This window comes from Pipistrellus hanaki (assembly GCF_964339955.1).
Source record: "Pipistrellus hanaki genome assembly, chromosome: 21".
Taxonomy (NCBI): Eukaryota; Metazoa; Chordata; class Mammalia; order Chiroptera; family Vespertilionidae; genus Pipistrellus; species Pipistrellus hanaki.
This window is the reverse complement of record NC_140523.1, coordinates 577,926-600,044: the sequence shown is the minus strand read 5'-3', so window position 1 is coordinate 600,044 and position 22,119 is coordinate 577,926. Positions and strand designations below refer to the sequence as shown.

Sequence of the window (22,119 nt, the reverse complement as noted above, 5' to 3'; positions counted from 1 at the left end):
TTTTCTAAAGCTTCCAGTCAGCTCTGGAATTCTGTCTGCTCAGTTCATGCTTTCGTGGTCTGTAGGGAAGTGACTCTGCCGCTCCTTATCTTCATCGTGATGTTGTAAGGGATTCCATCCCGACACTCTTTTTGCTTTTTTTAATGTGAAATTAATTTCTTTGAGATTTTAGAAATCGGCTTAGTTTCTTGGAGAGAGAGGTGTATGTGCTACAGAACATCCCTGCTGCTTTCTGACACTTACGTCTTATCTCTGCGCCCATTGGACACGCTGCCGTGGCCGTTCTCTGCTTTGTCTCTGCTGTTCCTGTCCCGCTCGTGGCCGCTTTCCTGCCAGCAGCGCCTCCTGTGCGGGGCCCCGTGTGCAGAGCCCGGGGTGACACAGCGCCGGGGCTCCGGCTCCAGGCAGATCCTGGCCCTCCTGCGGTCGGAGGAGGCAGTCCCTCCCGTGTCAGCTGCTGTTCCCATGTTGTGTTGCCCTTCTTCCCAGCGAATGCCTGTTGTTGTTTGGGGTTCTCAGGTCTTGGGTGTGTCAGACACCTGTGGCTTTCCTCCCCGGTAGCTTAGCGCCCATGTGTTCTATGTGCTCTACGGTTTCAAGTCTTTAATCCCCTTGGAGCTAATTTGTGTGTGGTGTAAGAGAGTGGGCAGTTTCATTCTACTTCCTGTGTCCGTACATTTGTCTTTTCTGCACATTTCCCATGAATTGAATTATACTCTAGATGGTCTTTTCTGATTGGCTTCTTCACTCGGCATGATGTTTCCAAGGTGGCTCATCTATTTCATAGCCTGTACTAGTGCTTCGTTTCTTTTTAGAGCAAACAAGAGTCATTGTAAGCATGACCCACCTTTTACTTGTCGGTTCACCGGTTGGTGGGCCTTTGGGCTGTTTCCTTCGGTGGCGATAGTGAAAGCTGCCGTTAGGAGCACATGGGTATGACTTCGTGCAGGAAGGTGCTTTCATTGTTCTCGGGCCTGAGCGTGAAGTTGCAGGTGGTTTATTCTTTCTTAAGGAGAGTTTTTTCCTTTTTGCCGCTCGAGTCGGCTTTGGGTGGGAGTGAGGGTCGTGACGTACACCAGCCCCCGGGGGACATGGTCCCGTGGTTGCCTGGCAGAGGCTGTGGAAACCTGCGGGAAGACGCTGCTCTGGCTTACGGTCCCGGGCCCTCGGAGAGCAGGTTTCCTACCCGCTCCGCGTGTTTCCCTTCCTCTCAGAAGAGCGATGGTGTGCATTCTCTGAGGTTATCTTAGCTCTTACAGAACATCAAGTAGTTGGCAGTTCTCTCTATTCTCTGATGCCATTTAATGCACCAGAGCGCATGCCCATCCCAGGCCGGATCATCCTGTGAGTAACCATCCCGGTGAGGGAGTGGGCACCACCGATGAAAGATTACTGTCATTTTTGCATTTCAATGTTTTTAGTTTGTAGAGTGCGACAGAATGAGCAGCCATTTTTCTTAATGAGTGACATTTTCCTGTGATTGTTACCGTAGGCTCCGGGGTTCGGGTTCGGAATTGCCATCTCCGGAGGGAGAGACAACCCCCACTTTCAGAGCGGGGAGACCTCCATTGTCATCTCGGACGTGCTGAAGGGAGGGCCCGCCGAAGGGCAGCTGCAGTAAGTGTGTCCCCCTGACCTCCGGCAAGTTCTCTGAGTGAGTCCTTATCTGGGTCCTAAATGGAAAGTAAGTATATGAGCCTTGAATAGAAGGTCGCTGTGAAAATAGTGGAACAAACAGCCCTTACTCAGGTTTGGGTAGGACCTAGCCCTTAGGAGCCTCTCACCCTGAGCCTTGCTGTTTTGTTCAATAAGATAATCAAGAGAAAGAGGCCAAAGGAAACTAGCAAAAAAACAAGTGTTTAATCAGAAGGATTAAAAGAAAATCAAAAGAGAAGGAGTATTTATTTTTTTAAAGGGAGAACTTTTCCCGGCTGTATAAATAATATCATATATACCCTGTACTTGTACCAGCGGAATTACTGTCTTGTGGTACCTGCTCAGTCCTTCAGGAAACATGTTAATGGCTTTGTTTTGTTTTTGTTTTTTTAATATATTTTTATTGATTTCAGAGAGGAAGGGAGAGGGAGAGAAAGAGAGATAGAAACATCCATGATGAGAGAGAATTGTGGATCGGCTGCCTCCTGCACGCCCCCACTGGGGATCAATCCTGCAACCTGGGCCTGTGCCTGGGAATGGAACTGTGACCTGGTTCAGAGGTCGATGCTAAACAACCGAGTCACACCGGCTGGGCCATGTGTTAATGGGTTTAAAAAAAATGAATGACCTGTGGGTACTTGCTACTAAGCATGTTTGTGAGAGATCTGAAAGTAAATAGTTTGACATTTCATCACTGATCTGAAGACAAATAGATTACCTAGTCCATAATTACAGTACTTTTTAGAAGTACTCATCTTGAAAGTACCTTCACAAACCTACCTGTATGTTTTTCTCTAACGTGCTGTTTTGGTGGCTTTTCTCTTAGGGAAAATGACCGTGTTGCGATGGTTAATGGAGTGTCGATGGATAATGTTGAACATGCTTTTGCTGTTCAGCAGCTAAGGAAAAGCGGGAAGAATGCAAAAATTGTGAGTCCCTTCTACCTTTAATCGAGCAAAGATACCAGCTTTATTGTCGACAGCATTTCTGGTGTTTGACTGTGTCCTTCCTCTTTAAGACGGTGAAATCTGGGGAATACCGAGGAGTAGGGGAGGGAGGTGGCACTGATCTCTGTCGATGTGTTAGCGATTCCACGGGGAGGGAAGAGGCGGACGGAAGCATTGCCGAAGAAGCAAAACATTTCTGTCCAGTAAAGTGAATGGTGGAGCCCGCATCAGCAAAGCGTGGCCCTGCCGCCAGCTGAGGGGAAGATAATGCGGGGCTGGAGTTGTCATGGCAGATGATTGAGGGCCAAGAGGAAGTCATCTAAATATCGCACATGATCTCTCATGCAAACGTGGGAGAGCTGATGGGCTTGGAGAACAGGAGAGGATGGAGGAGAATCGCAAGTAAGGTAGATATGGAAAAGGCATCAGAAGTGAAAGACAGGGCGTGGTCCCAAGATGCTGCAGCCCTCTGATGAGACCTAGTGAGTACCAGGTGAGGCCCAGGGCAGACCGGGCCTCAGAGGCCACCTGACCAGGAAGCAGTGCATGTAGAGTCTACATTGTAGACCTTGACCTCCAGGGAGCGAAGGAAGTCAGTGGGACCGGGAAGTCGGACCAGTGACCAGTCATTGAGGAAAGGGAACTGGAGAAGTACAATAACTCCCACAGACCAGAATTTACATCCAGGGAGACAGACGGCAGGCAGAGAGTGCTGGGGACGGGGAGCTGCGTCTGAGCTGTGACGCTGAGCTGAACGTCACTGTGTTGGTGGAATAAGTTTCTCTCCTGAGGTCCAGCAGGACCATCACGGGCCTTGATACTGACGGTCTGAAGTTCTTAAGGAGTCAAGTAGGGCTTGCAAGTTTGCTATGGTTTGGTAGCAACTACAGTAACATTTTAAAAATACATTTTTATTGATTTCAGAGAGGAAGGGAGAGGGAGAGAGGGAAAGAAGCATCAGTGATGAGAGAGAATCATTGATTGACTGCCTCCTGCACACTCCCTGTTGGGGACCAAGCCTGAAAGCCAATCGAACCGTGACCTCCTGGTTCATAGGTTGATGCTCAGCCACTGAGCCACGCCGCCGGGCCTATAGTACATTTGTTATTGGAGGAGAATGCACTATTTATTTATTCAAACCACCAATAATCATTAGTTTTCCTTTAGGCTTGTGATGATTGCACCCAGAAGGTCTTTCTGAATTAAAGCAAGGACTTTCTGAGGCCCACACTCCCAAATTTGGTTCTTAAGCAGATCTCTTTATCAGGAGAGCAGAAAACCCAACCATTATGGGAATGTATTCCTTGGTAACGTGTTATCATTATTCCTTATATCTCTCTGACTCATAATTAACTTAATTAACGTGGCACCAGAGTGGTGTAATTTTCCTCTCTCAGGAACAGAAGCCTCCATGCTGGAAAGCACTCACTCACTCGACAGCCTCTCTCTCTCTGCAGACCATTCGCAGGAAGAAGAAAGTCCAGATTCCTGTGAGTCGTCCCGACCCGGAGCCCGTGTCCGAGAACGAGGCGGACAGTTACGACGAGGACGTGCCTGACCACAGAGGGGGCCGTGGGGGCACGGCCAGCAGGCGGAGTGAGAAGAGCTGGGCGCGGGACAGGAGCGCCAGCCGGGAGAGGAGTCTGTCCCCACGGTCCGACAGGCGATCGGTGGCCTCCAGCCAGCCTGCCCGGCCCACCAAAGTCACGCTGGTCAAGTCTCGGAAAAATGAAGGTATCCACCCGCTAGGACAGCTTCAGACATTACCCGTTTTCTTTTAAAATATATTTTTATTGATTTTAGAGAGGAAGGGAGGGGGAGAGAGAAACATCAGTGACGAGAGAGAACCGTTGATCAGCTGCCTCTTGCACGCCCTGGAAGTAAATGAATAAATTAGTACAAGGAATATTTTGGAGTCATCTCTGCTCTGGTCATTTGTTACTTTTAAATCTTGAATGTGGACAGTTTTCCCATATTCCTCTGTGACACAACTACCGTTTTTGAACCACATCGTAGATGGCCTAGATCCCCTGGAACAGCGGGCGCCAGCAGGTGGTCCATGGACCCCCGGTGGTCCATGAGGTCCCAAAGGTTGGCGACCGCTGCCCTCGGGAGTCATTTTCCTTTTCTACCCGAGTCTGTTCCAGTTGTGGGCACTCTGTATGTTTGCCTTAAGTTAAACTGTAACCGATGTAGCTTTTACAAGTTCGAGTAGCAGTTCTGTTAACTTCCCTGCTATTAAAAGCTTCTCTACTTCCCATCGTGGTTCTTCTTTCTTCAATGTAGTGACACTAAGAGTCCTTTCCCTCCCAGTAGCACTAGCAGCAGCCCTTCCGTCGGCACTGTGCTGTCATCCTTGTTCTAGTGAAAAACAGGATGCACAGCTTTGCAGACCTCTGGACTCGGCTGGTGGTTTCCTCAACTCTGACCGACTCCTCGCCCATGGAGGCAGTTACCGTTGCCTCATTCCTGGCTGCGTGGTGGTGGGAAAAGCACAGGAGTGGCTGTCTGTCTCCAGCCCAGCCCCACCTGGCTGGCTGTCAGCCTTTGTCTGCACTGACACCAGGAGTGTGTGCTAATGGTGCCCAGGGGCACAGCTCTCCAGGGCCACAGGCACGCAGGAGCAGATAGAAAGACTTTTGCTCTAGAAACTTGGGAAAACAGAAACAGAACATGCGTGGTAAGGCAGGCCATCCCTGGAACTGTCCCTTCCCAGAGTTCTCTGCCCCACCCCGGTGCTTCTCGGAATTGTATTCCCTAGAGCGTGGGAAGCTAGTGTGCCACGCCCAGGGCCAGAGAGAAGGGTTTTCTCCGCGGGACGGGGCCCTTCGGAAAACGGGAGCGCGGTGTGCTTGCCATCCTGTGTGTGCACCACGCACTTGCCCCTGCTGGCGCAGAGTGCGGGCTCCTGAGGGAGAAAGGAGACGCTGTCTTACAGAGGGGCCAAGAATGAGTTATTGGTACTGATTCTGTTTTAAAACTTTAAAAAATACATAGATTTTTTATTGATTTCTGAGAGGAAGGGAGAGAGAGAGAGAGAGGAACATCAACGATGAGAATCATTGATCGGCCGTCTCCTGCACACCCCATACTGGGACAGCCAGGGCGTGTGCCCTGACCAGGAATTGAACTGTGACCTCCTGGTTCTTGGTTGACATTCAACCACTGTGCCACACCAGCCGGGCTATTTTAAAACTCCTTATACAGTGATTGGTAGTCTGATACTTTTAAACTTCGTTTAAGTGTTTAGGATTTTGCACTAAAGACATTTCAATATGTTATTTCAGAATATGGTCTCCGACTGGCCAGCCACATATTTGTGAAGGAAATTTCACAAGATAGCTTGGCAGCGAGAGATGGCAATATTCAAGAAGGCGATGTTGTCTTAAAGGTACACTCTTACGTTGTAGTGAACGGAATCAGAAAGCGAGTTCTGGTGGGACCACGTGGCTTCTGCCCACGTTTGAAGCAGTTTTCCCAAAAGAATTGAAATTCAGGGTTTGGGGGCTGGCTACTTTGCCGCTGTCTTGTTTATCTGTCAGCACCGATGCCCTACGTTAGGCATAGAGTCCTCCTGGGAGAATTCACCGCTCTGAGTTTGTATCGCTCACCAGTAGGGTCACGGTGTAGGAAGCTATGTTCCTTTTTATGCCACAAGTGGTCTTGACACCTGCTCTGGATGTTACTGAGATGTGTATTCTGTTAATTTGCTGTGTAAGTAATAGACAGTGGCTGCAATGGAGAGGGGCCAGGGAATGTGGGTTCTCTGTCATGGTACCAGTGTAATCAAGATGTTACTGTTCCGGGAAGGAGGAGGACTTGGGACCACGGCAAAGGGTGAAGAATGTCTGGGTCGTACAGGGAGCCTGGGAGCCCGGTAGCGGTTTCTGTTCCTAGTGGACGGGAGTGACTGTCTGTATTTGTGTCATTAGCCTCCCGCCCACGGCTGCTTTTCCATTGCAGATCAATGGGACCGTGACGGAGAACATGTCCCTGACAGACGCCAAGACGCTGATCGAGCGGTCCAAGGGCAAGCTGAAGATGGTGGTGCAGAGGGACGAGCGGGCCACGCTGCTGAACGTGCCCGACCTCTCGGACAGCATCCACTCGGCCAACGCCTCGGAGCAGGATGGTGAGTATGGGCCTCGTCCGGGTCCCATAAGGGACCCGTTCTTAAAGAGCCAGGGACACTTGATGTGTTTGAGCGAGATAACCTCCTACAAGCCAGCCACCTTCAGATCTAAGAATTACAAATGTATATGCATGGTTCATTTTACTTTCCCCAGCGTTACAGAAAAGTAATGAACGTGCACCAGTGTATGTATAAGCTTAAGGTCTAAGCGTGACGATTTGATTGCATGCATGCTGAACTGATTGCCACGTGATGCTGGGGTTGGCTGTTTTGTTTTGAAGCGTCCACATGCAAGGGAGGCCATGCAGTGTTTGTCCTTGTCTGACTTACCACTTAGCATGTCTTCCAGGCCCTCCATGCTGCCACTCTGTTTGTTTTCCTGTGGACAGCACACCCCTGCTCACCAGTGGCCGCTGAAGTCACTGCTTAAATCTGCCATTTTTCATGAATTAGATTTAGTGCTGCTCACCATTATCATTGGAGCATCTTATATTTTAGGGAAAACAAAATCTTTTCATTTCATGGGAAACTAAATGGCCCCTTTTATTTAACAGACATTTCAGAAATTCATTCGCTGGCATCGGACCATTCTGGCCGGTCTCATGACAAGGCTCCCCGCCACAGCCGGTCGCGATCTCCTGACCAGCGGTCAGAGCCTTCTGACCATTCCAGACATTCGCCACCGCAGCCCAGCAGCGGCAGGTAATCACAGTGTTTTTAAAAAATATATATTTTTATTGATTTCAGAAAGGAAGGGGGGACAGAGAGAGGGAGAGAGAGAGAAAGAGAAAGGGAGAAACATCAGTGTTGAGAGAGAATTATGGATCAGCTGCCTCCTGCACGCCCCGACTGGGGATCAAGCCTGCAACCCGGACATGTACTGTGACTGGGAATTGAACTGTGACCTGGTTCATAACTCAACACTCAACCACTGAACCATACTGGCCAGGCGGTAATCACACTCTTGTCCAAAATAGAATAGTTACGTTTGCTAGGCCTGTGTTTATAGCATTACTTACAGATAAATCTATTTTTCTTAGTCAATTTAGGTATTTCTTATCTAGAAAATCAGAAGTCAAACTTCTTAAAGGGCTAAATAGTACAATATTTTATGCATGCGAACCATGCATCTCTTGTCACTACTTAGCTGTCTTTGTATCACAGAAGGAACCGTAGACAATATGTAAATGAATAGGCCTGGCTGTATTCCAATAAAACTTTATTTATAAAGACAGTTGGCCCACAGCTGCACTTTGCTGAGGCCTGCAAGCTTATGTAATCCACAGCTCAGGGAAGGTCACCAGAGTAGGAGTCCTCTATTAGCCTGTTGTAGAGATCACGGGTTTCAGAGTGCAACCTGCAGGCCAAAGCCAGCCTGCTGCCTAGTTGTGCAAATAAAGTTTTATTACAACCCTTTCTGCAATGACATAATTAGGAGGTTGCAACAGAGGCTGCATGGCCATAGCAGAAAAAGTTAGCCAATCCCTGGACTAGAATGTTAAAAAACAATATATGGGTAGAGAGAAGGATTACACTGGTGTTCTTCAGCTCCGTTTGTTTTGTGTTTATTCAGTCTTGTTTCAGAGCTCACTCTGGGCCTAGACTTGTGCCTGTGTGAAAACACCAGGCTTTAATGTGAAGTCCAGAATACGTTCAACAGCTCTAGGTCTGCTTGTATTATTGAATAATGTCTCCCTCTCTTGGTAGATAACAGAAATGCACTAAAGAGAGCATTAATTTTCAAATATGAAGAAAAATGCAATGGAATTATGTGATTCCCATCTGAAATGTTATTGAAATCATAATAATTGTATTATGTAATAATTGTACTATACTCATAATACAGTATTTTCATGGCTGCCTCCTGCACCCCGCATACTGGGGATGGAGCCAGCAACCCAGGCATGTGCCCTGACTGGGAATCGAATCATTACCTACTGGTTCATAGGTGGGCACACCAGGCAGGCACCTGCTGGCTTCTTGTAAGAGTGTGAGAGCTGTTAGAGGAGGTTCTGGCATCGTGTAAAGTTCTTCTCTCACAAAGGACGTTCGCAGCCTTCCTCACTTTGCTGACTTCTCGTTTGGTCCTTGTGCAGTCACCGGAGCAGGGAGGAGGAGAGAGCAGCCAAACCGGGGACGGTCTCGCCGCCTGTGAAGCATGCGGACGATCGCGCCCCGAAGGCAGTGGAAGAGGTCGCGGTGGAGAGGAATGAGAAGGCAGCAGCCGCTCTTCCAGGTGAGCCTCAGGCACCGCGTCTGGAGGACATGCCCTCCGGCTGCAGGTCTGTCAGGCTTCAGGGGGCTTCAAAGGTGGTGCTCATATTGTTGTTAAAACAGCTACTGCTTCCTGCGTTGAATCTGTCTGTAACTTGCAGCATTTTCTCTACGGTGGAGGGTGGCATGGGTCAGTAGGCATGCATGGATGGTGTTTCTGGGATGGAATTCCTCATGGTTAACAGGAAGGCTGTTCTCCATTAGAGCGGCTGAAGGAGCACAGTGCACGTCACTGCTTATGAAAGTGCTTTCACAAACACTAGTGAGTGTGCGCTGGAGAGCTGTGAGGTCAGACAGAGGAATCTGCAGGATTTCGAGATCGGCCTGCTTGAAAGGCCTGAGATTCCGGTTCTATGTTGCTTAGCTCCTTTTCTCAGATCGTGGCTCCGCTCGTTGAGTGGTGACAGTGTGGGTGATTAAAAATAACTTCCGCAGGGAAGACGGAGGCTGCTGGGTGGCCACAGCAGAAATGTAGGTGCTCTCTTCTCCGTCTTCTGTGGCGCTCCCTACGCCTGGATGTCCAGGCCCTCCCCGCCGGTCCGTGGCAGGCACGGCGATCCTGTCCCAACACGCCCGCTACAAAGACGTTAGAGTTTGTTACAGACCCACTCTCTCCACATGTAATACACGGGCCTCAGCAGGTGCTCTGATCTTATGTTATGCAGCCTGGCTTCTTCCATTATTATTCTGTTTTTTAATCAGTGATTCCTGCACCATGTGAATGTTCTCTCTTAGAGCCAAAGCCTGTGTATGCTCAGGTGGGACAGCCGGATGTGGATTTGCCCGTCAGCCCGTCGGATGGGGTCCTGCCCAATTCCACGCCTGAAGACGGCATCCTTCGGTACGCGGCTTTGCCATGTGCTGTCCTCTGTCCGCTGCTGAGCGCCATTGAACGTGCGAGATCAGTTTCCCACCACATGGCGTGTATTTAAAACTCTGCATGCCATTAATGCTGTGATTGGGTTTAAAAGCTATGGTAGAATCAGAGACTAGAGAACAACAAAAGAACTTTCTGGATGTGTGCTTTTTTTCTTGTCGTCGTCTCCTACCTAGTTTTTAGGTCATGAATTAAAAAATTGTTTTTTATTTAGATACTAGATGTTTGACAAACTTCCTAACGCCCTAGCATTTTTTAAAAATCAGTGTTTCTCCATTTCGGCATTATTGCCCCTTAGGCCACATCTCTGTTTCTTAGTGGCCTGCTTAGTAGCATCACTGGCCACTAGCTGACAGTACACATCCCTGCTCTCCCCCCCAGGTGTGCCACCCAGAAATGGTTCCAGAGCACCCCTGGTTGGGAACCTGCTCTGGATGTTAGTGTCTCTAAGTTTTTATATCCTGCACCTTTTATCACTGTGGATGGGATTGAGATGTACATTTTATAACCCGGTTCCCGCCATCTTGATGATGGAGTTAGTGTCCTGCTGTCTCTGTGGTGCCGTGACACGGTACTGTGAGCTGACTGAAGGCTGTCCGCGGCAGTGGTGTGGTATGGGCCACATTTCAGACACGATGGTCCTTTAGTGCATTCTGAATGTGGTTTCATGGTAGCAGCTTGCTGTAACTTCTCAAGCATCTCTTCCCCGTTTCAAACAAGATCTTCCTTTCAACAGGCCCAGCATGAAACTGGTAAAATTCAGAAAAGGAGACAGCGTGGGTTTGCGACTGGCTGGTGGCAATGATGTTGGAATATTTGTCGCTGGCGTTCTAGAAGATAGCCCTGCAGCCAAAGAAGGCCTGGAAGAGGGCGATCAGATTCTCAGGGTACGTCTGTGCGCTCACGCACGCGGGGTTGAAGCACATAGAACTTGGAGAGGCGTCATGGCCCCTGCAGCCTGCGTTCTCCTTGACGTCCCCACTGTGCTCTGTGCTCCCGCTGTCCTTCGTGAACACACTCTTGGGCTCTGCAGCACTGTCCTCTGCCCTCTGAGCGTGGCTGCGCCTTTCCTGCCTTCCTCAGTGACTCTCCTAAATTTAGGGGTACACCCAATTTGAACTCTCAAAAGTGTCTTTCTGTTTGGTTGTACAAGTAGTGCGTGTCGCTGTTTTTGTCACCCAGTGCAGTCACACTGACATCTGGACGAGGCCCTGCTGGTCCTTAGGAGCAGCTCATGCAAGTAACCGTTGCCTGGCAGCCGCTGAGCATTCACCAGTCCCACCGATGTTCTCACAGCGAGGCCTCGGTGCAGCCGCTGTTGCTTTTCCATCTCGTTTTCTGCAGAGCCTAGTAAAATAGGGCTCTTTGCACATTTACAGAACTTGTAATTTAAAATAAAGCCAGAGATTGTTCAGCAATAATAGATATTTGGAATTAGAAGTTGTCTTTATATTTTTATTGATTTCAGAGAGGAAGGGAGAGGGAGAGAGAGATGGAAACATTAATGATGAGAGAGAATTGTTGATTGGCTATCTCTTGCATGCCCCACACAGGGGACTGAGCCCGTGACCCAGGCATGGGCCCTTGCCCGGAATCGAACCTGGGTCCCTTTACTCTGCAGGCTGATGCTCTATCTACTGAGCCAAACCGGCAGGGGTGTCACTGCTCTCTGAATGAATGTACACCTTCACTCACTTTACTGGGCTTATGCTTGTTTTAAATTATATTCTTTCTCCAAAGTCAGTGTCTCCATCTGACAGATGTGATGGTTTTAGGTTAGGTAAACTGAGAGGAGTTGCTTCCTGTGTAGATAAGCGCTCTGTGACCCTCACGGCCATAAGTAACTCGTGAACGGCCTATTGACAGGTCAACAACGTCGACTTCACCAACATCATCCGAGAGGAGGCCGTGCTCTTCCTGCTGGACCTGCCCCGGGGGGAGGAGGTGACCATCCTGGCGCAGCAGAAGAAGGACGGTGAGCGGCGGGAGGCGGGGCCGGGCCGGGCTGTGGGCACTGAGGGCTGAGATGGGAGTTCATTTCCCTTTAAGGGCTCAGAGGCAGGGGTGAATGGATGGGCTCATCACACAGCGCCGTGTTAGGACCACCCAGCCTCAGGGCGTTCTAGCTTAAGGAGGATGCCGACCAACCAGGCAAGGCCCAGGAAACCCCTTCGGGCGTTAGCTGCAGAAGCACTAAGGGCAGCTTCCGCATTCGGGGCGGCGTCTAGGCAGTGCTCTGGTGTTCGTTAGGGTCCACACCCCGGAATGCCTGGTTCTCTCTGTCCATGGAGGACAGCGCTCCCAGCCTCGGCACCCGACATGGGTGACTCAGGCCTTCTCTGTGGTGGGGGCTGTTCTGTGCCTTGTGGGCATTAGGGAGCATCCCTGGGCCCTACCCACTAGTGCCAGTAGCACCCACACCCTCCTTCCCTCACCTCACCTGCAAAGTGGAGGTGCTGGCGTCCCCATCCCGTGAGGTGGTGGTGACGTACACGTGGCCAAGTGCCGGTCAGGGTCAGCATCTGTTGACACTATTATTTTGTTGTTAGTATTATCGATAGCCTCTTTGCATCGTAATTCTCATCAGCTTCATTTCTTATCCCACTAGCCACTGATGGTGTTTTTGTCTTGATTCTTTTTAGTTTACCGCCGCATCGTAGAGTCAGATGTGGGAGATTCTTTCTATATCAGAACCCACTTTGAATACGAGAAGGAGTCTCCGTATGGACTCAGTTTTAACAAAGGAGAGGTGTTCCGGGTCGTGGATACCTTGTACAACGGGAAACTGGGCTCCTGGCTCGCTATTCGAATTGGCAAAAATCACAAGGAGGTGGAGCGAGGCATCATCCCCAATAAGAACAGGTAAGACTGTTCGGCTGCTTCTCAACCAAGTCAGTAGCGAGGTCAGAGTTCAGTCCCCTAGGAATGCTGGGATGTGAAGATTCATCTTCATTGTCTCATCGTGTCTGTAATGGACCCAGTGGTACCACCCCCTTGATTTTAGTGTAACCAGTAAGATGTGAGCTGCATGTCCGATTCTGTCCAGAATTTTGACAGTTCACTCCGTGGGGGTCTTCTTCCCTTTTGTGGTCTTAAACCACCTGTATTTGATGGGTGTCTCCTCTCGCGCAGGGCTGAGCAGTTGGCCAGTGTGCAGTACACGCTCCCTAAGACAGCAGGAGGGGACCGCGCCGACTTCTGGAGGTTCCGGGGCCTCCGCAGCTCCAAGAGGAATCTCCGCAAGAGCCGGGAGGACTTGTCGGCCCAGCCGGTGCAGACCAAGTTCCCAGCCTACGAGCGAGTGGTCCTCCGGGAAGGTAGTTTCTCCTCCCACATTGGCCCGTCCCTGGTGTCCACGTGATTACAGAAGACAGGTATTAACTATGCCACTCGTCCTGGATTTCTCTGCAGCCGGGTTCCTGCGGCCAGTCACCATCTTCGGACCAATCGCCGACGTGGCCAGAGAGAAGCTGGCGAGAGAGGAACCGGATGTTTACCAGATCGCAAGTAGGTCGCCTCCACACTCGTCGGGGGTGGGAGGTGGGGGGTGGCTGAAGGGGTCGTTCACTCGGTGCCCCTCGAAGGCTGGGCTGATTCCTTCACCTAAGAGAAGCAACAATTTGCTGTTTTTTTCAAAATATATTTTTACTGATCTCAGAGAGGAAGAGGAGAGAGAGAGAGAGAAAGAGAGACAGAAACATCAGTGATTAGAGAGACTCACTGACCGACTGCCTCCTGCACCCCCGACTGGGGATCGAGCCCCCAACCTGGGCAGGTGCCCCAACTGGGAATCCATCCATGACTTCCTGGTGTACAGGTTGACACTCGGGCCCTGAGCCATGCCGGCCGGGCTGAATTGAGAGAATTGCCATATTTGACAATTTCTCTTGGGCAAGTGACAATCTTAATTTTCGCTCAAGTTCTATTTCCTGATTCTCTGGGAAACGGTGTGTTGTTTGCTGTAGAGTGTGAGTTTGGATGTTTTGAACATACTGTACCCAGTACTGCCTCATACATGGTTGGGGGTGCCCCATTAAACCTCGCACCCGAGGCAAGGAGGCCTCTCCGAAGCCCAGCCTCGCGGGAAGCACTGTCTGACCCAGCGGTTCCCATTCAGGGCAGATCCTCCATTTCCGTTGTCATAATGGGAGCGAGGGAGATGGAGTGCTCCTGGCTTTGGGGACGGAGGCCGTGGCACAGGACACCAGCTGTGGGTCCCGTGTCCGGTGCGTCAGCAGTGCTGGCGGCTGAGGCGTTCTCATCTAACCGGCGGCAATTTGATGTTTTGTCTTGTCCTGACTCCACGAACAGAAAGCGAACCTCGGGACGCAGGCACTGACCAGCGCAGCTCCGGCATCATCCGCCTGCACACGATAAAGCAGATAATAGACCAGGTGAGCGCCGCCGGCTCCACGCTCGGCGGCCAGCGTCGTGGTTCTGAGCGGGACGCGGTTCGGTTCATCTGAAAGCAGAAATCGTTTTTCTACAGTTACTGCCGGTGCACCGTGCCGAAAGGCGTAGTAATGGTCCCTTTCACGGGAATAGCGCAACATGCACCTAGAGACGGTTTTGATTGCCACACAAACAGTCAAACACATCACCAGACCGTTCACATTGCCTTACACGGCTCTAGTTTACCTGTGATCCTCATGGCAGGGCGTCTGCTCTTACTCCGCATGCCCTGTCAGGAGCATGAAGTTGTCTTACGTATAATCACTCTAGCCCTGTGGTTTTCAGCCGGTGTGCCTCAAGAATTCCTAAAACATGCAATACCGGATTATTTAGTCAGGATACTGACCTTTTCCCATTTAGACTGTCAAATGAAAAAAAATGACCAACACAGCAATAACCATCCGGTGTGAATGAATCAAAATTATACCTTTTGTTTTTGTTTTTGTTTTTCCACAACAGCAAAAAATTACAGTACGTTTTTTGGTGATTTCAGTACTTAGTTCATGTGCTGTGAGATGAAGAAAGGTTAAAAATTGCTAATATAACCAAACAGGCAGAATCATCAGCTTGCAAACATTGGGGCCTGTTGAAAGTGAGCTGCTTAAAGTTATTTTTTGTTGTTAGATCGGGCTAGAAGTTGTATTGAATTAATTTTAATGACAGTCTCCTGAGACGTCGGAGCACAGGCGAGGTCCATCACGATTGGAGAGTCAGGCGGCGCCCTTTTCTGTGCTGATTCTGGTTCCGTCTCGTGTCCTCACTCGTGTTTTGTGTGTTTCCAGGACAAACATGCTTTATTAGATGTCACACCCAATGCAGTCGATCGCCTGAACTACGCCCAGTGGTACCCGATCGTGGTCTTCCTTAACCCTGACTCTAAGCAAGGCGTGAAGACCATGAGGATGCGCTTATGCCCAGAATCTCGGAAAAGTGCCCGGAAGCTCTACGAGCGGTCTCATAAACTGCGGAAAAACAACCACCATCTTTTCACCAGTGAGTGTCCCAAGGCCTCTTTCGTGTCGGGGCAGCAGCATGTGGGCCAGAGCGCTGTGTCATCTCAACGCTGAGACCTCTGTCACCGTGGCCTGTGAGGCTGCCCTGGGCGGTGCAGGCACATGGGGAGAAAAAGACCACGGGGCAGGGGTCTGTCCTCAAACCCATCTTCCAATGGCTCAGCGATGGTGCGTAAGGCTGGCAGGTCCAGCGACTCCGACTGTGGGCAGTTGCCGAGCTGTAAACTAACATCATCCACTTATTTTCCAGCCACAATTAACTTAAATTCAATGAACGACGGCTGGTACGGGGCGCTGAAGGAAGCCATTCAGCAGCAGCAGAACCAGCTGGTTTGGGTCTCGGAGGGAAAGGTAAGAGTTTCCTGTCGTCTCTCTTTTAGCCCGCTCTCTACCTGACGTAACTACCAGAGATGCCTTCGAGTTACTCTGTTTTCTATGGCTCTGGTTCTATCTTTTGTGTGGAGGGCTTATGCGAGTTGTTTTTGGTGGCAAGATATTCTGAAATTCTCCCAACTATTGCCACTTCAGTGGTGTTTCCTCGAAAGCCCTCTTAAATATAACTGATGGGCACGGCTGGGTCCTGTCTCTGTCCCTGTCTCGCTGGGGAAGGACTTTGAACCTGGCTTCAGTTTCCTCCTGTGAAAGAGGGGGCCGGGTGGGCCAAGAGCGCCCCCCACACGCTGTCCTCAGCACAGGACATTGAGGACTCCTGAGAGGACAGAGGACCCTCTGAGGGCTAGGGGCGGGAGGGCACGGTCTCCAGGGCCTGCTAGACGGACAGGTGCGCTGCCCAGTCCACGCCTGTTCCTGCTGTCACTCTTCCTGGTGTGGCCGTCTTTCACCTGTGGGAGAGGTCTGTTGTTCTGTTGGGAGAGCTGGTGTTTGTTCACAGTGGACAGTGCAGGGAACTTTGTGATTTCAGTGTCTTCTACCTCCAGACGAATGCCACCCGAACCATCTGTTCTGGTTGCTAGGGGAGGTTGTGAACGTCTGTTTTTTATTTTGTTCTCCATATTCTCCATCAGCTTGGGCTGTGTTGTGCCTGCCCCTGCATGGCCCCTCCCGCCTGGCTGTGATGCAGATGCTTGGCCATGCATGCTGCATGCTCCAGGCCTGGCCTGGCCCCCCCCCCAGGACACCCAGCCCGCAGTGCAGAGGCTAACACTCCCGAGGGGCCGGCACTGCTGCCCCCACTGCCCACTGCGGAGAGCCTGTCAGGACCCCCCCCCTCAGCACCGCTCGCTGGGGCCAGGTCATACCGGGAAGAACTAACTCGCAGCTGGGACCCCTGGCCACCACCTGGCAGCCCCACTTCACTAACCTCCTCTGCCCGCTCTCTGGGACAGCACACCCTGCTAGCGCCCTCTGTCGGCCAGACTGCACTGGTGGTTCTCTGATGGGATTAGCTTGGCAATGCAGAGCGCATTGTCTCTCTACCTGAGAGGTTAAATCCTCAACTCCCTTTCACTTCTGTCCTTCCTCTTCGTTTCCTTTCTTTGCTTGGATTTCAGAGAAAAGGTCTAACTCCCACCCCCCCAACCTCTTATGTGAGGAAAGGAGGCTCTTTGTTATCAGGATGGATTGCTGCGTTCGGTAAATCAGAGTGGTTACAACTTAGATCAAGTTTGATTTATCCACCCCTTCCATTTCCCATCCCTGTGTGTTTTATCGGAACGACCCTGCAGCACGCCCTGCACCGGGCTCTCTGGGCACTTCCTGCCTGTGTGCTTGTGATTGAGTCCCAGTTGCCCCTCCCCCGGCCTTCCCTCTCCCCCAGCTGGTGCTGGGTTGCAGTCCTCAGCCCTGCAAGGTCAAGGGCACTGCAGAGGGCAGGGAGACTGCTCTTCTTCAGCAGCACAGAGAGTGAGGGAGCCATGAGGTTCGGGGGGGCAGACCCTGCCTGGACATGACTCCTGTCTGGAGCCTCCTGGAACCCAGCACCCTCGTCGCCCCACCAGAAGGCAGTGCAGGCCCGGCTCTTCTTTAGCAGGTGGCTCCGCCGCACGTTTGTCCTGGGCGTGGACAAAAGATGGTCTGACTTATGGGTTCCACACCCTTCGGCGCTCATGCTAACTGTGCACTGCGTCCAGGCAAGAAGACGCTTCCGTGTAGTCAGTCCAAGGCTGAGGTCTGGTCCCGTCCAGCCTGTCGGTGCCGCTCTCACCTCCTTCCTCAGGCACCTCTCCTCCTCTCTCAGACGACAGCGCCCTCGATCTTGGTTACTTGTTGAAGAGAGTCTAGCTGCGTTCCTCCCGTGCCATCCGCTGGGTGCTCCACTTTGAACCATAAAGAAAAACGTGTAGGGCCAGCCAGTCCTTAGTGATGCTTTCCCTTGTGTTGTATAGAAGCTTAAGCTCTGCCTGGCTGGTGTGGCCCAGTGGTTGAGCATCAACTTATGAATCAGGAGGTCAGGGTTCAATTCCTGGTCAGGGCACATGCCTGGGTTGTGGGCTCGATCCCCAGTAGGGGGTGTGTAAGAGGCAGCCAATCAGTGATTCTCCTCTCTGTCACTTCTATCTGTTCCTCTCCGTTCCTCTCTGAAATCAGTAGACATCTTTAAAACATAATAGAAGAGGCTTAAGCTCTTCCTCCACTCAGTTGATTTTCATGGCTGTTCTCACGCGCTGTCCTGTCGGTGTGTCCCTGTGTGAACGTGGTCTGGCAGCACCCTCCTCTCCCCCCTTGCTTTGGGCTGACGTGCTGGTGACTGACGGGGCTTAAGAACCCGAGTGGTGCCAGGATCCCTTCCTTGTCTTCCGGGCTGGGCCCCAGAGGCCAGCTCCATCCTGATTGGCCAGCGACATTCCCTTATCCAGGCCCTCAGGTCTCCGGTGCTGTGTGTCTGCATGTGCGCCTGTGCAGTCTTCTTGGCCTGTCCGCAGCGGAAGTGTCGAGAGCTCGGTGTGATTTCTTCAAAGCCCGATCCCTTCCAGCCTCCCTCCCTCCAGGATACTGAGTAAAACTTGTAATTTACTTTCATTTGACCCAGGCGGATGGTGCTACCAGTGACGACCTTGACTTGCATGACGATCGCCTGTCCTACCTGTCAGCCCCAGGTAGCGAGTACTCAATGTATAGCACGGACAGTAGACACACTTCTGACTATGAAGACACAGACACAGAAGGCGGGGCCTACACTGATCAAGAACTAGATGAGACTCTTAATGACGAGGTGGGGACCCCCCCAGAGTCCGCCATTACCCGGTCCTCTGAGCCCGTAAGAGAGGACTCCTCCGGCATGCACCACGAGAACCAGGCATTTCCTCCCTACTCACCACAAGCGCAGCCTCAGCCCGTCCATAGAATAGACTCCCCCGGATTTCAAACAGCCTCTCAACAGGTAAGCGGCACGCACCCACGGTGCGCAGATAGGGTGCGTTGTTGGATATGAGGATGGTGGCTGAGTTGAAGATACATTCTCTCCTGGCTGGCGTGGCTCAGGGTTTGAGTGTCAACCTATGAACCAGGAGGTCACGGTTCGATTCCCGGCCAGGGCTCATGCCTGGGTTGTGGGCTCCATCCCCAGTAGGTGGCGTGCAGGAGGCAGCCGATCCATGATTCTCTCTCATCATTGATGTTTCTCTCTCTCTCCTTCTCCCTTCCTCTCTGAGATCAATAGAAACATATTTTTCCAAATTAAGAAGTAATTTTTAACTTCAAGTTGAGAATACCAAGGACTTAATTCTAACTGTGTGTGCTCGTCTCACACAGCAGTATACTGAGCTTCGTCTTAGCGTCTTAGCTTTGTTACTGTGCACGTTAGCGATGTGTGTCTTCAGCCACGCTGCACCGAGGTAGGAAGCTGGCAGCGACCAGCAGCACTATTAAAGTATCTCAAACCTTCACAGACAGCAGACGCCTCATCTCCAGACCCTTCCCTTTCGCCCGAACCAAACCCAGCACCGCCTACCTCTGCTGTCAGTCACAGTGTCAAGTTCACTCATGTCAGAACGGAGGCGCCCACCCCTCCCGCCTCTCACTCCCCACCAGCTGACTCTTGGCCAACACCCAGGGCCGAGGCCGCCCACACCCTGCTCAGGGACCACGGAGCCGCACTGCCGTCGCATGTAGACCCACCACAGGTACCGGGCCCGTGCCCACGCCTGCTCCTCCCCGGTCCCTCTGCTTCGTCCCGGCCACACAGGGCGCTTCCGGCAGCAGCAGCCTTCCGTCCGGTGTGCATGGCTTCCGGTGGCACGTGGCTCATTGCGGGATAGGCCTGTCATTGCCATTTTTTGCTTTATATTTTTTTTATTCTTATTTTGGGGTTTTCCGTGTCTTCCAGAATTCCTTACTATACAACGGAGCCCCCTCCTAGGCATTTTTCTGTTTTATAAATCATGGTGTGTGCCGATTTTCTTTGTGATTTTTATTTTCAGTGTCCAATCAAGGGGAATGAATGGTTCGGGGCGCTGCTTACCTTTCTGCTAATCGGAATAATTAATGCAGTGTTGGTTTATTAGCTCAGGCGGGCAGGGAAAGCCCCCTGCACTGCACCTGTTGAGCTCTCTCGGAAACTGGCTTCTCCCCTAATCTCTCTCCCTGGTCGTAACCAGTGGGCAGGCCGCTTACGGAGCTACAGTTAAAGCGATGAGGAGAGACAGGCCTGTGCCCTTACCCCGGCTCTTGTGTGCAGGTGTACCGGAAGGACCCCTACCCCGAGGACGTGATCCGGCAGAATCACGTGGTGAAGCAGCCAGCTGGGGGGCACCCCGCGCTGAGGCCCGACAGGGACCCCAAACCCAGCTACGAGCCCCATGCCCCGTACGTGGAGAAGCAAGCCAGCAGGGACCTGGAGCAGCCCGCGTACAGATACGACTCCGCGGGCTACACAGACCAGTTCTCGCGGCACGGGGACCACCGCCTGCGCTACGAGGAGCGCATCCCCGCCTACGAGGAGCACTGGTCCTACTACGAGGACAAGCAGCCCTACCAGCCGCGGCCCGCTGACACGCAGCACCCCCGGGACCTGGACCCCAGGCAGCACCCCGAGGAGCCCTCGGAGCGGGGCTACTTCCCGCGGTTCGAGGAGCCAGCCCCTCTGCCCTACGACGGCAGACCCCGCTACGACCAGCCGCCCCGGACCTCCACCCTGCGGCACGAGGAGCCCGCGGCTCCCGGGTATGAGGCGCACGGCCGGTACCGGCCCGAGGCACCGCCCCCCGCGGGCCCCCAGGCCCCGGAGCCCAAGCAGGGTTACGAGCAGTACCCGCGGAGCTACGAGCACGTCCCCGCACAAGGCTTTACCTCCAAGGCAGGCCGCTACGAGCCTCTCCACGGCGCTGCGCTGGTGCCTCCGCTCGCACCCGCCTCGCAGCACAAGCCGGACGTGCCGCCGCCCCCGGCCCCCGCCGAGGAGGAGGACCCGGCCATGAAGCCCCAGTCCGTGCTCACCAGGGTGAAGATGTTTGAGAACAAGAGGTCTGCGTCCTTGGACAACAGGAAGGACGAGAACCACACCGGCTTCAAGGTAAAGACGGGGCTGTCTACCCCCATCCCCCCAACCCCCTCCGCAGCCTGCTGTGTCGTCATCTGTTCGGGCGTGTTTGTCTCATTTTTGCAGCCTCCAGAGGCAGCGTCCAAACCACCAGGGGCTCCCGTCGTCGGACCTAAAGCCACTCTTCAGAGTCAGTTCAGCGAACACGACAAGACCCTGTACAGGTGGGGCCCGTGCGGGGGGAGTGGAGCTGGCCCGGCAGTGGGCCCTCTTTGGCGGGAGCCGGCCTTAGTGTGGGGAGAGGAGGAGGGAGACCGTCTGTCTGTCCTGGAATGGACTGCACCCTGTCTCACTGAAACGGTGGCCCCGGGCAGAAAGGAAAGATCTTGGTTGGTTCCATTTCCTTTCCTCTAAATAATCTGTTTTTAACCTGCTGTGAGGCCTCTGATCAGATCATTGTCAAGCTTAGTAGATGGTATTGAACCCATGGGCCGGAAGCGGCTGCCTTTTGAGCCTCGTGTGTGAAGCTGTGGGAGGGAAAACATCCATGTCGACTGGGCTGCTCAGCAGTCACCGAAGGTCACGGTCAGCCATTTCCAGGCCCCATGTCCTGGTGACATCACCACCTACAAGGTTGTCCATTTGCCGTTCATTGTCAGGATCCCGGAACCACAGAAGCCTCAGCCGAAGCCCCCGGAAGACATTGTCCGGTCCAACCACTACGACCCCGAGGAGGACGAAGAGTACTACCGGAAGCAGCTCTCCTACTTCGACCGGAGGAGTTTTGACAACAAGCCTTCGGCACACATTCCCACCGGCCACCTCCCAGAGCCGGCCAAGCCCGCTCACCCCCAGCACCCGCCAGGCCTTTCTGGTTATTCCGCGAAGTAAGTCGTCTGGCCCGACACTTACCTTTGGAGAGGGAGGGGCCACAGAAGGCTCGGTTGAGTAGCGGAGCCATCTTGGGAAGCTCTGTGCCTCCGGAAGGCGATGGCGGAGTGTGTGGTACACTCTCTCAGCAGCCTCCGGGGGCCAGCACGGGCACGCTTTCTAGCTGCAGGCACTGCGTTTGCCTCTGTCCTTTAACTCTCAGAGCAGAAGCAGGAAGTGTTTGCATTAGGAGAGGTGTTAACATCAAAGGTAAGAAAGGATGGCTGGACCATAGGAGTTTCAGAGAGGAAGGGAGAGGGAGAGAGAGAGAAACATCAATGATGAGAGAGTCATGGATCGGCTGCCTCCTGTACGCCCCACACTGGGGATGGAGCCTGCAACTCGGGCCTGTGCCCTGACTGGGAATCGAACCTCCTGGTTCCTAGATCGACACTCAACTT

At 52.4% G+C, this 22,119-nt stretch overlaps 1 protein-coding gene across 6 annotated transcripts in view; it reads left to right on the top strand.

Annotated features, from left to right (window-relative positions):
• Positions 1-22,119, top strand: part of TJP1 (tight junction protein 1) — a 48,725-nt gene that overhangs the window by 19,511 nt on the left and 7,095 nt on the right. For 3 of the 6 annotated variants that reach the window (XM_084869010.1, XM_084869009.1, XM_084869008.1), the window contains exons 3-23: positions 1,493-1,617; positions 2,483-2,585; positions 4,061-4,337; positions 5,891-5,994; positions 6,567-6,735; positions 7,290-7,437; positions 8,832-8,971; positions 9,745-9,850; positions 10,623-10,773; positions 11,753-11,861; positions 12,529-12,748; positions 13,019-13,203; positions 13,298-13,393; positions 14,198-14,280; positions 15,121-15,331; positions 15,602-15,702; positions 18,341-18,691; positions 19,200-19,433; positions 19,988-20,821; positions 20,915-21,012; positions 21,448-21,675. In XM_084869010.1, the coding sequence (XP_084725136.1) occupies positions 1,493-1,617; positions 2,483-2,585; positions 4,061-4,337; positions 5,891-5,994; positions 6,567-6,735; positions 7,290-7,437; positions 8,832-8,971; positions 9,745-9,850; positions 10,623-10,773; positions 11,753-11,861; positions 12,529-12,748; positions 13,019-13,203; positions 13,298-13,393; positions 14,198-14,280; positions 15,121-15,331; positions 15,602-15,702; positions 18,341-18,691; positions 19,200-19,433; positions 19,988-20,821; positions 20,915-21,012; positions 21,448-21,675 (4,073 nt within the window). The remainder of the gene's footprint in view (positions 1-1,492; positions 1,618-2,482; positions 2,586-4,060; positions 4,338-5,890; positions 5,995-6,566; positions 6,736-7,289; positions 7,438-8,831; positions 8,972-9,744; positions 9,851-10,622; positions 10,774-11,752; positions 11,862-12,528; positions 12,749-13,018; positions 13,204-13,297; positions 13,394-14,197; positions 14,281-15,120; positions 15,332-15,601; positions 15,703-18,340; positions 18,692-19,199; positions 19,434-19,987; positions 20,822-20,914; positions 21,013-21,447; positions 21,676-22,119) is intronic. The other 3 variants (XM_084869013.1, XM_084869012.1, XM_084869011.1) reach the window with 1 other exon arrangement.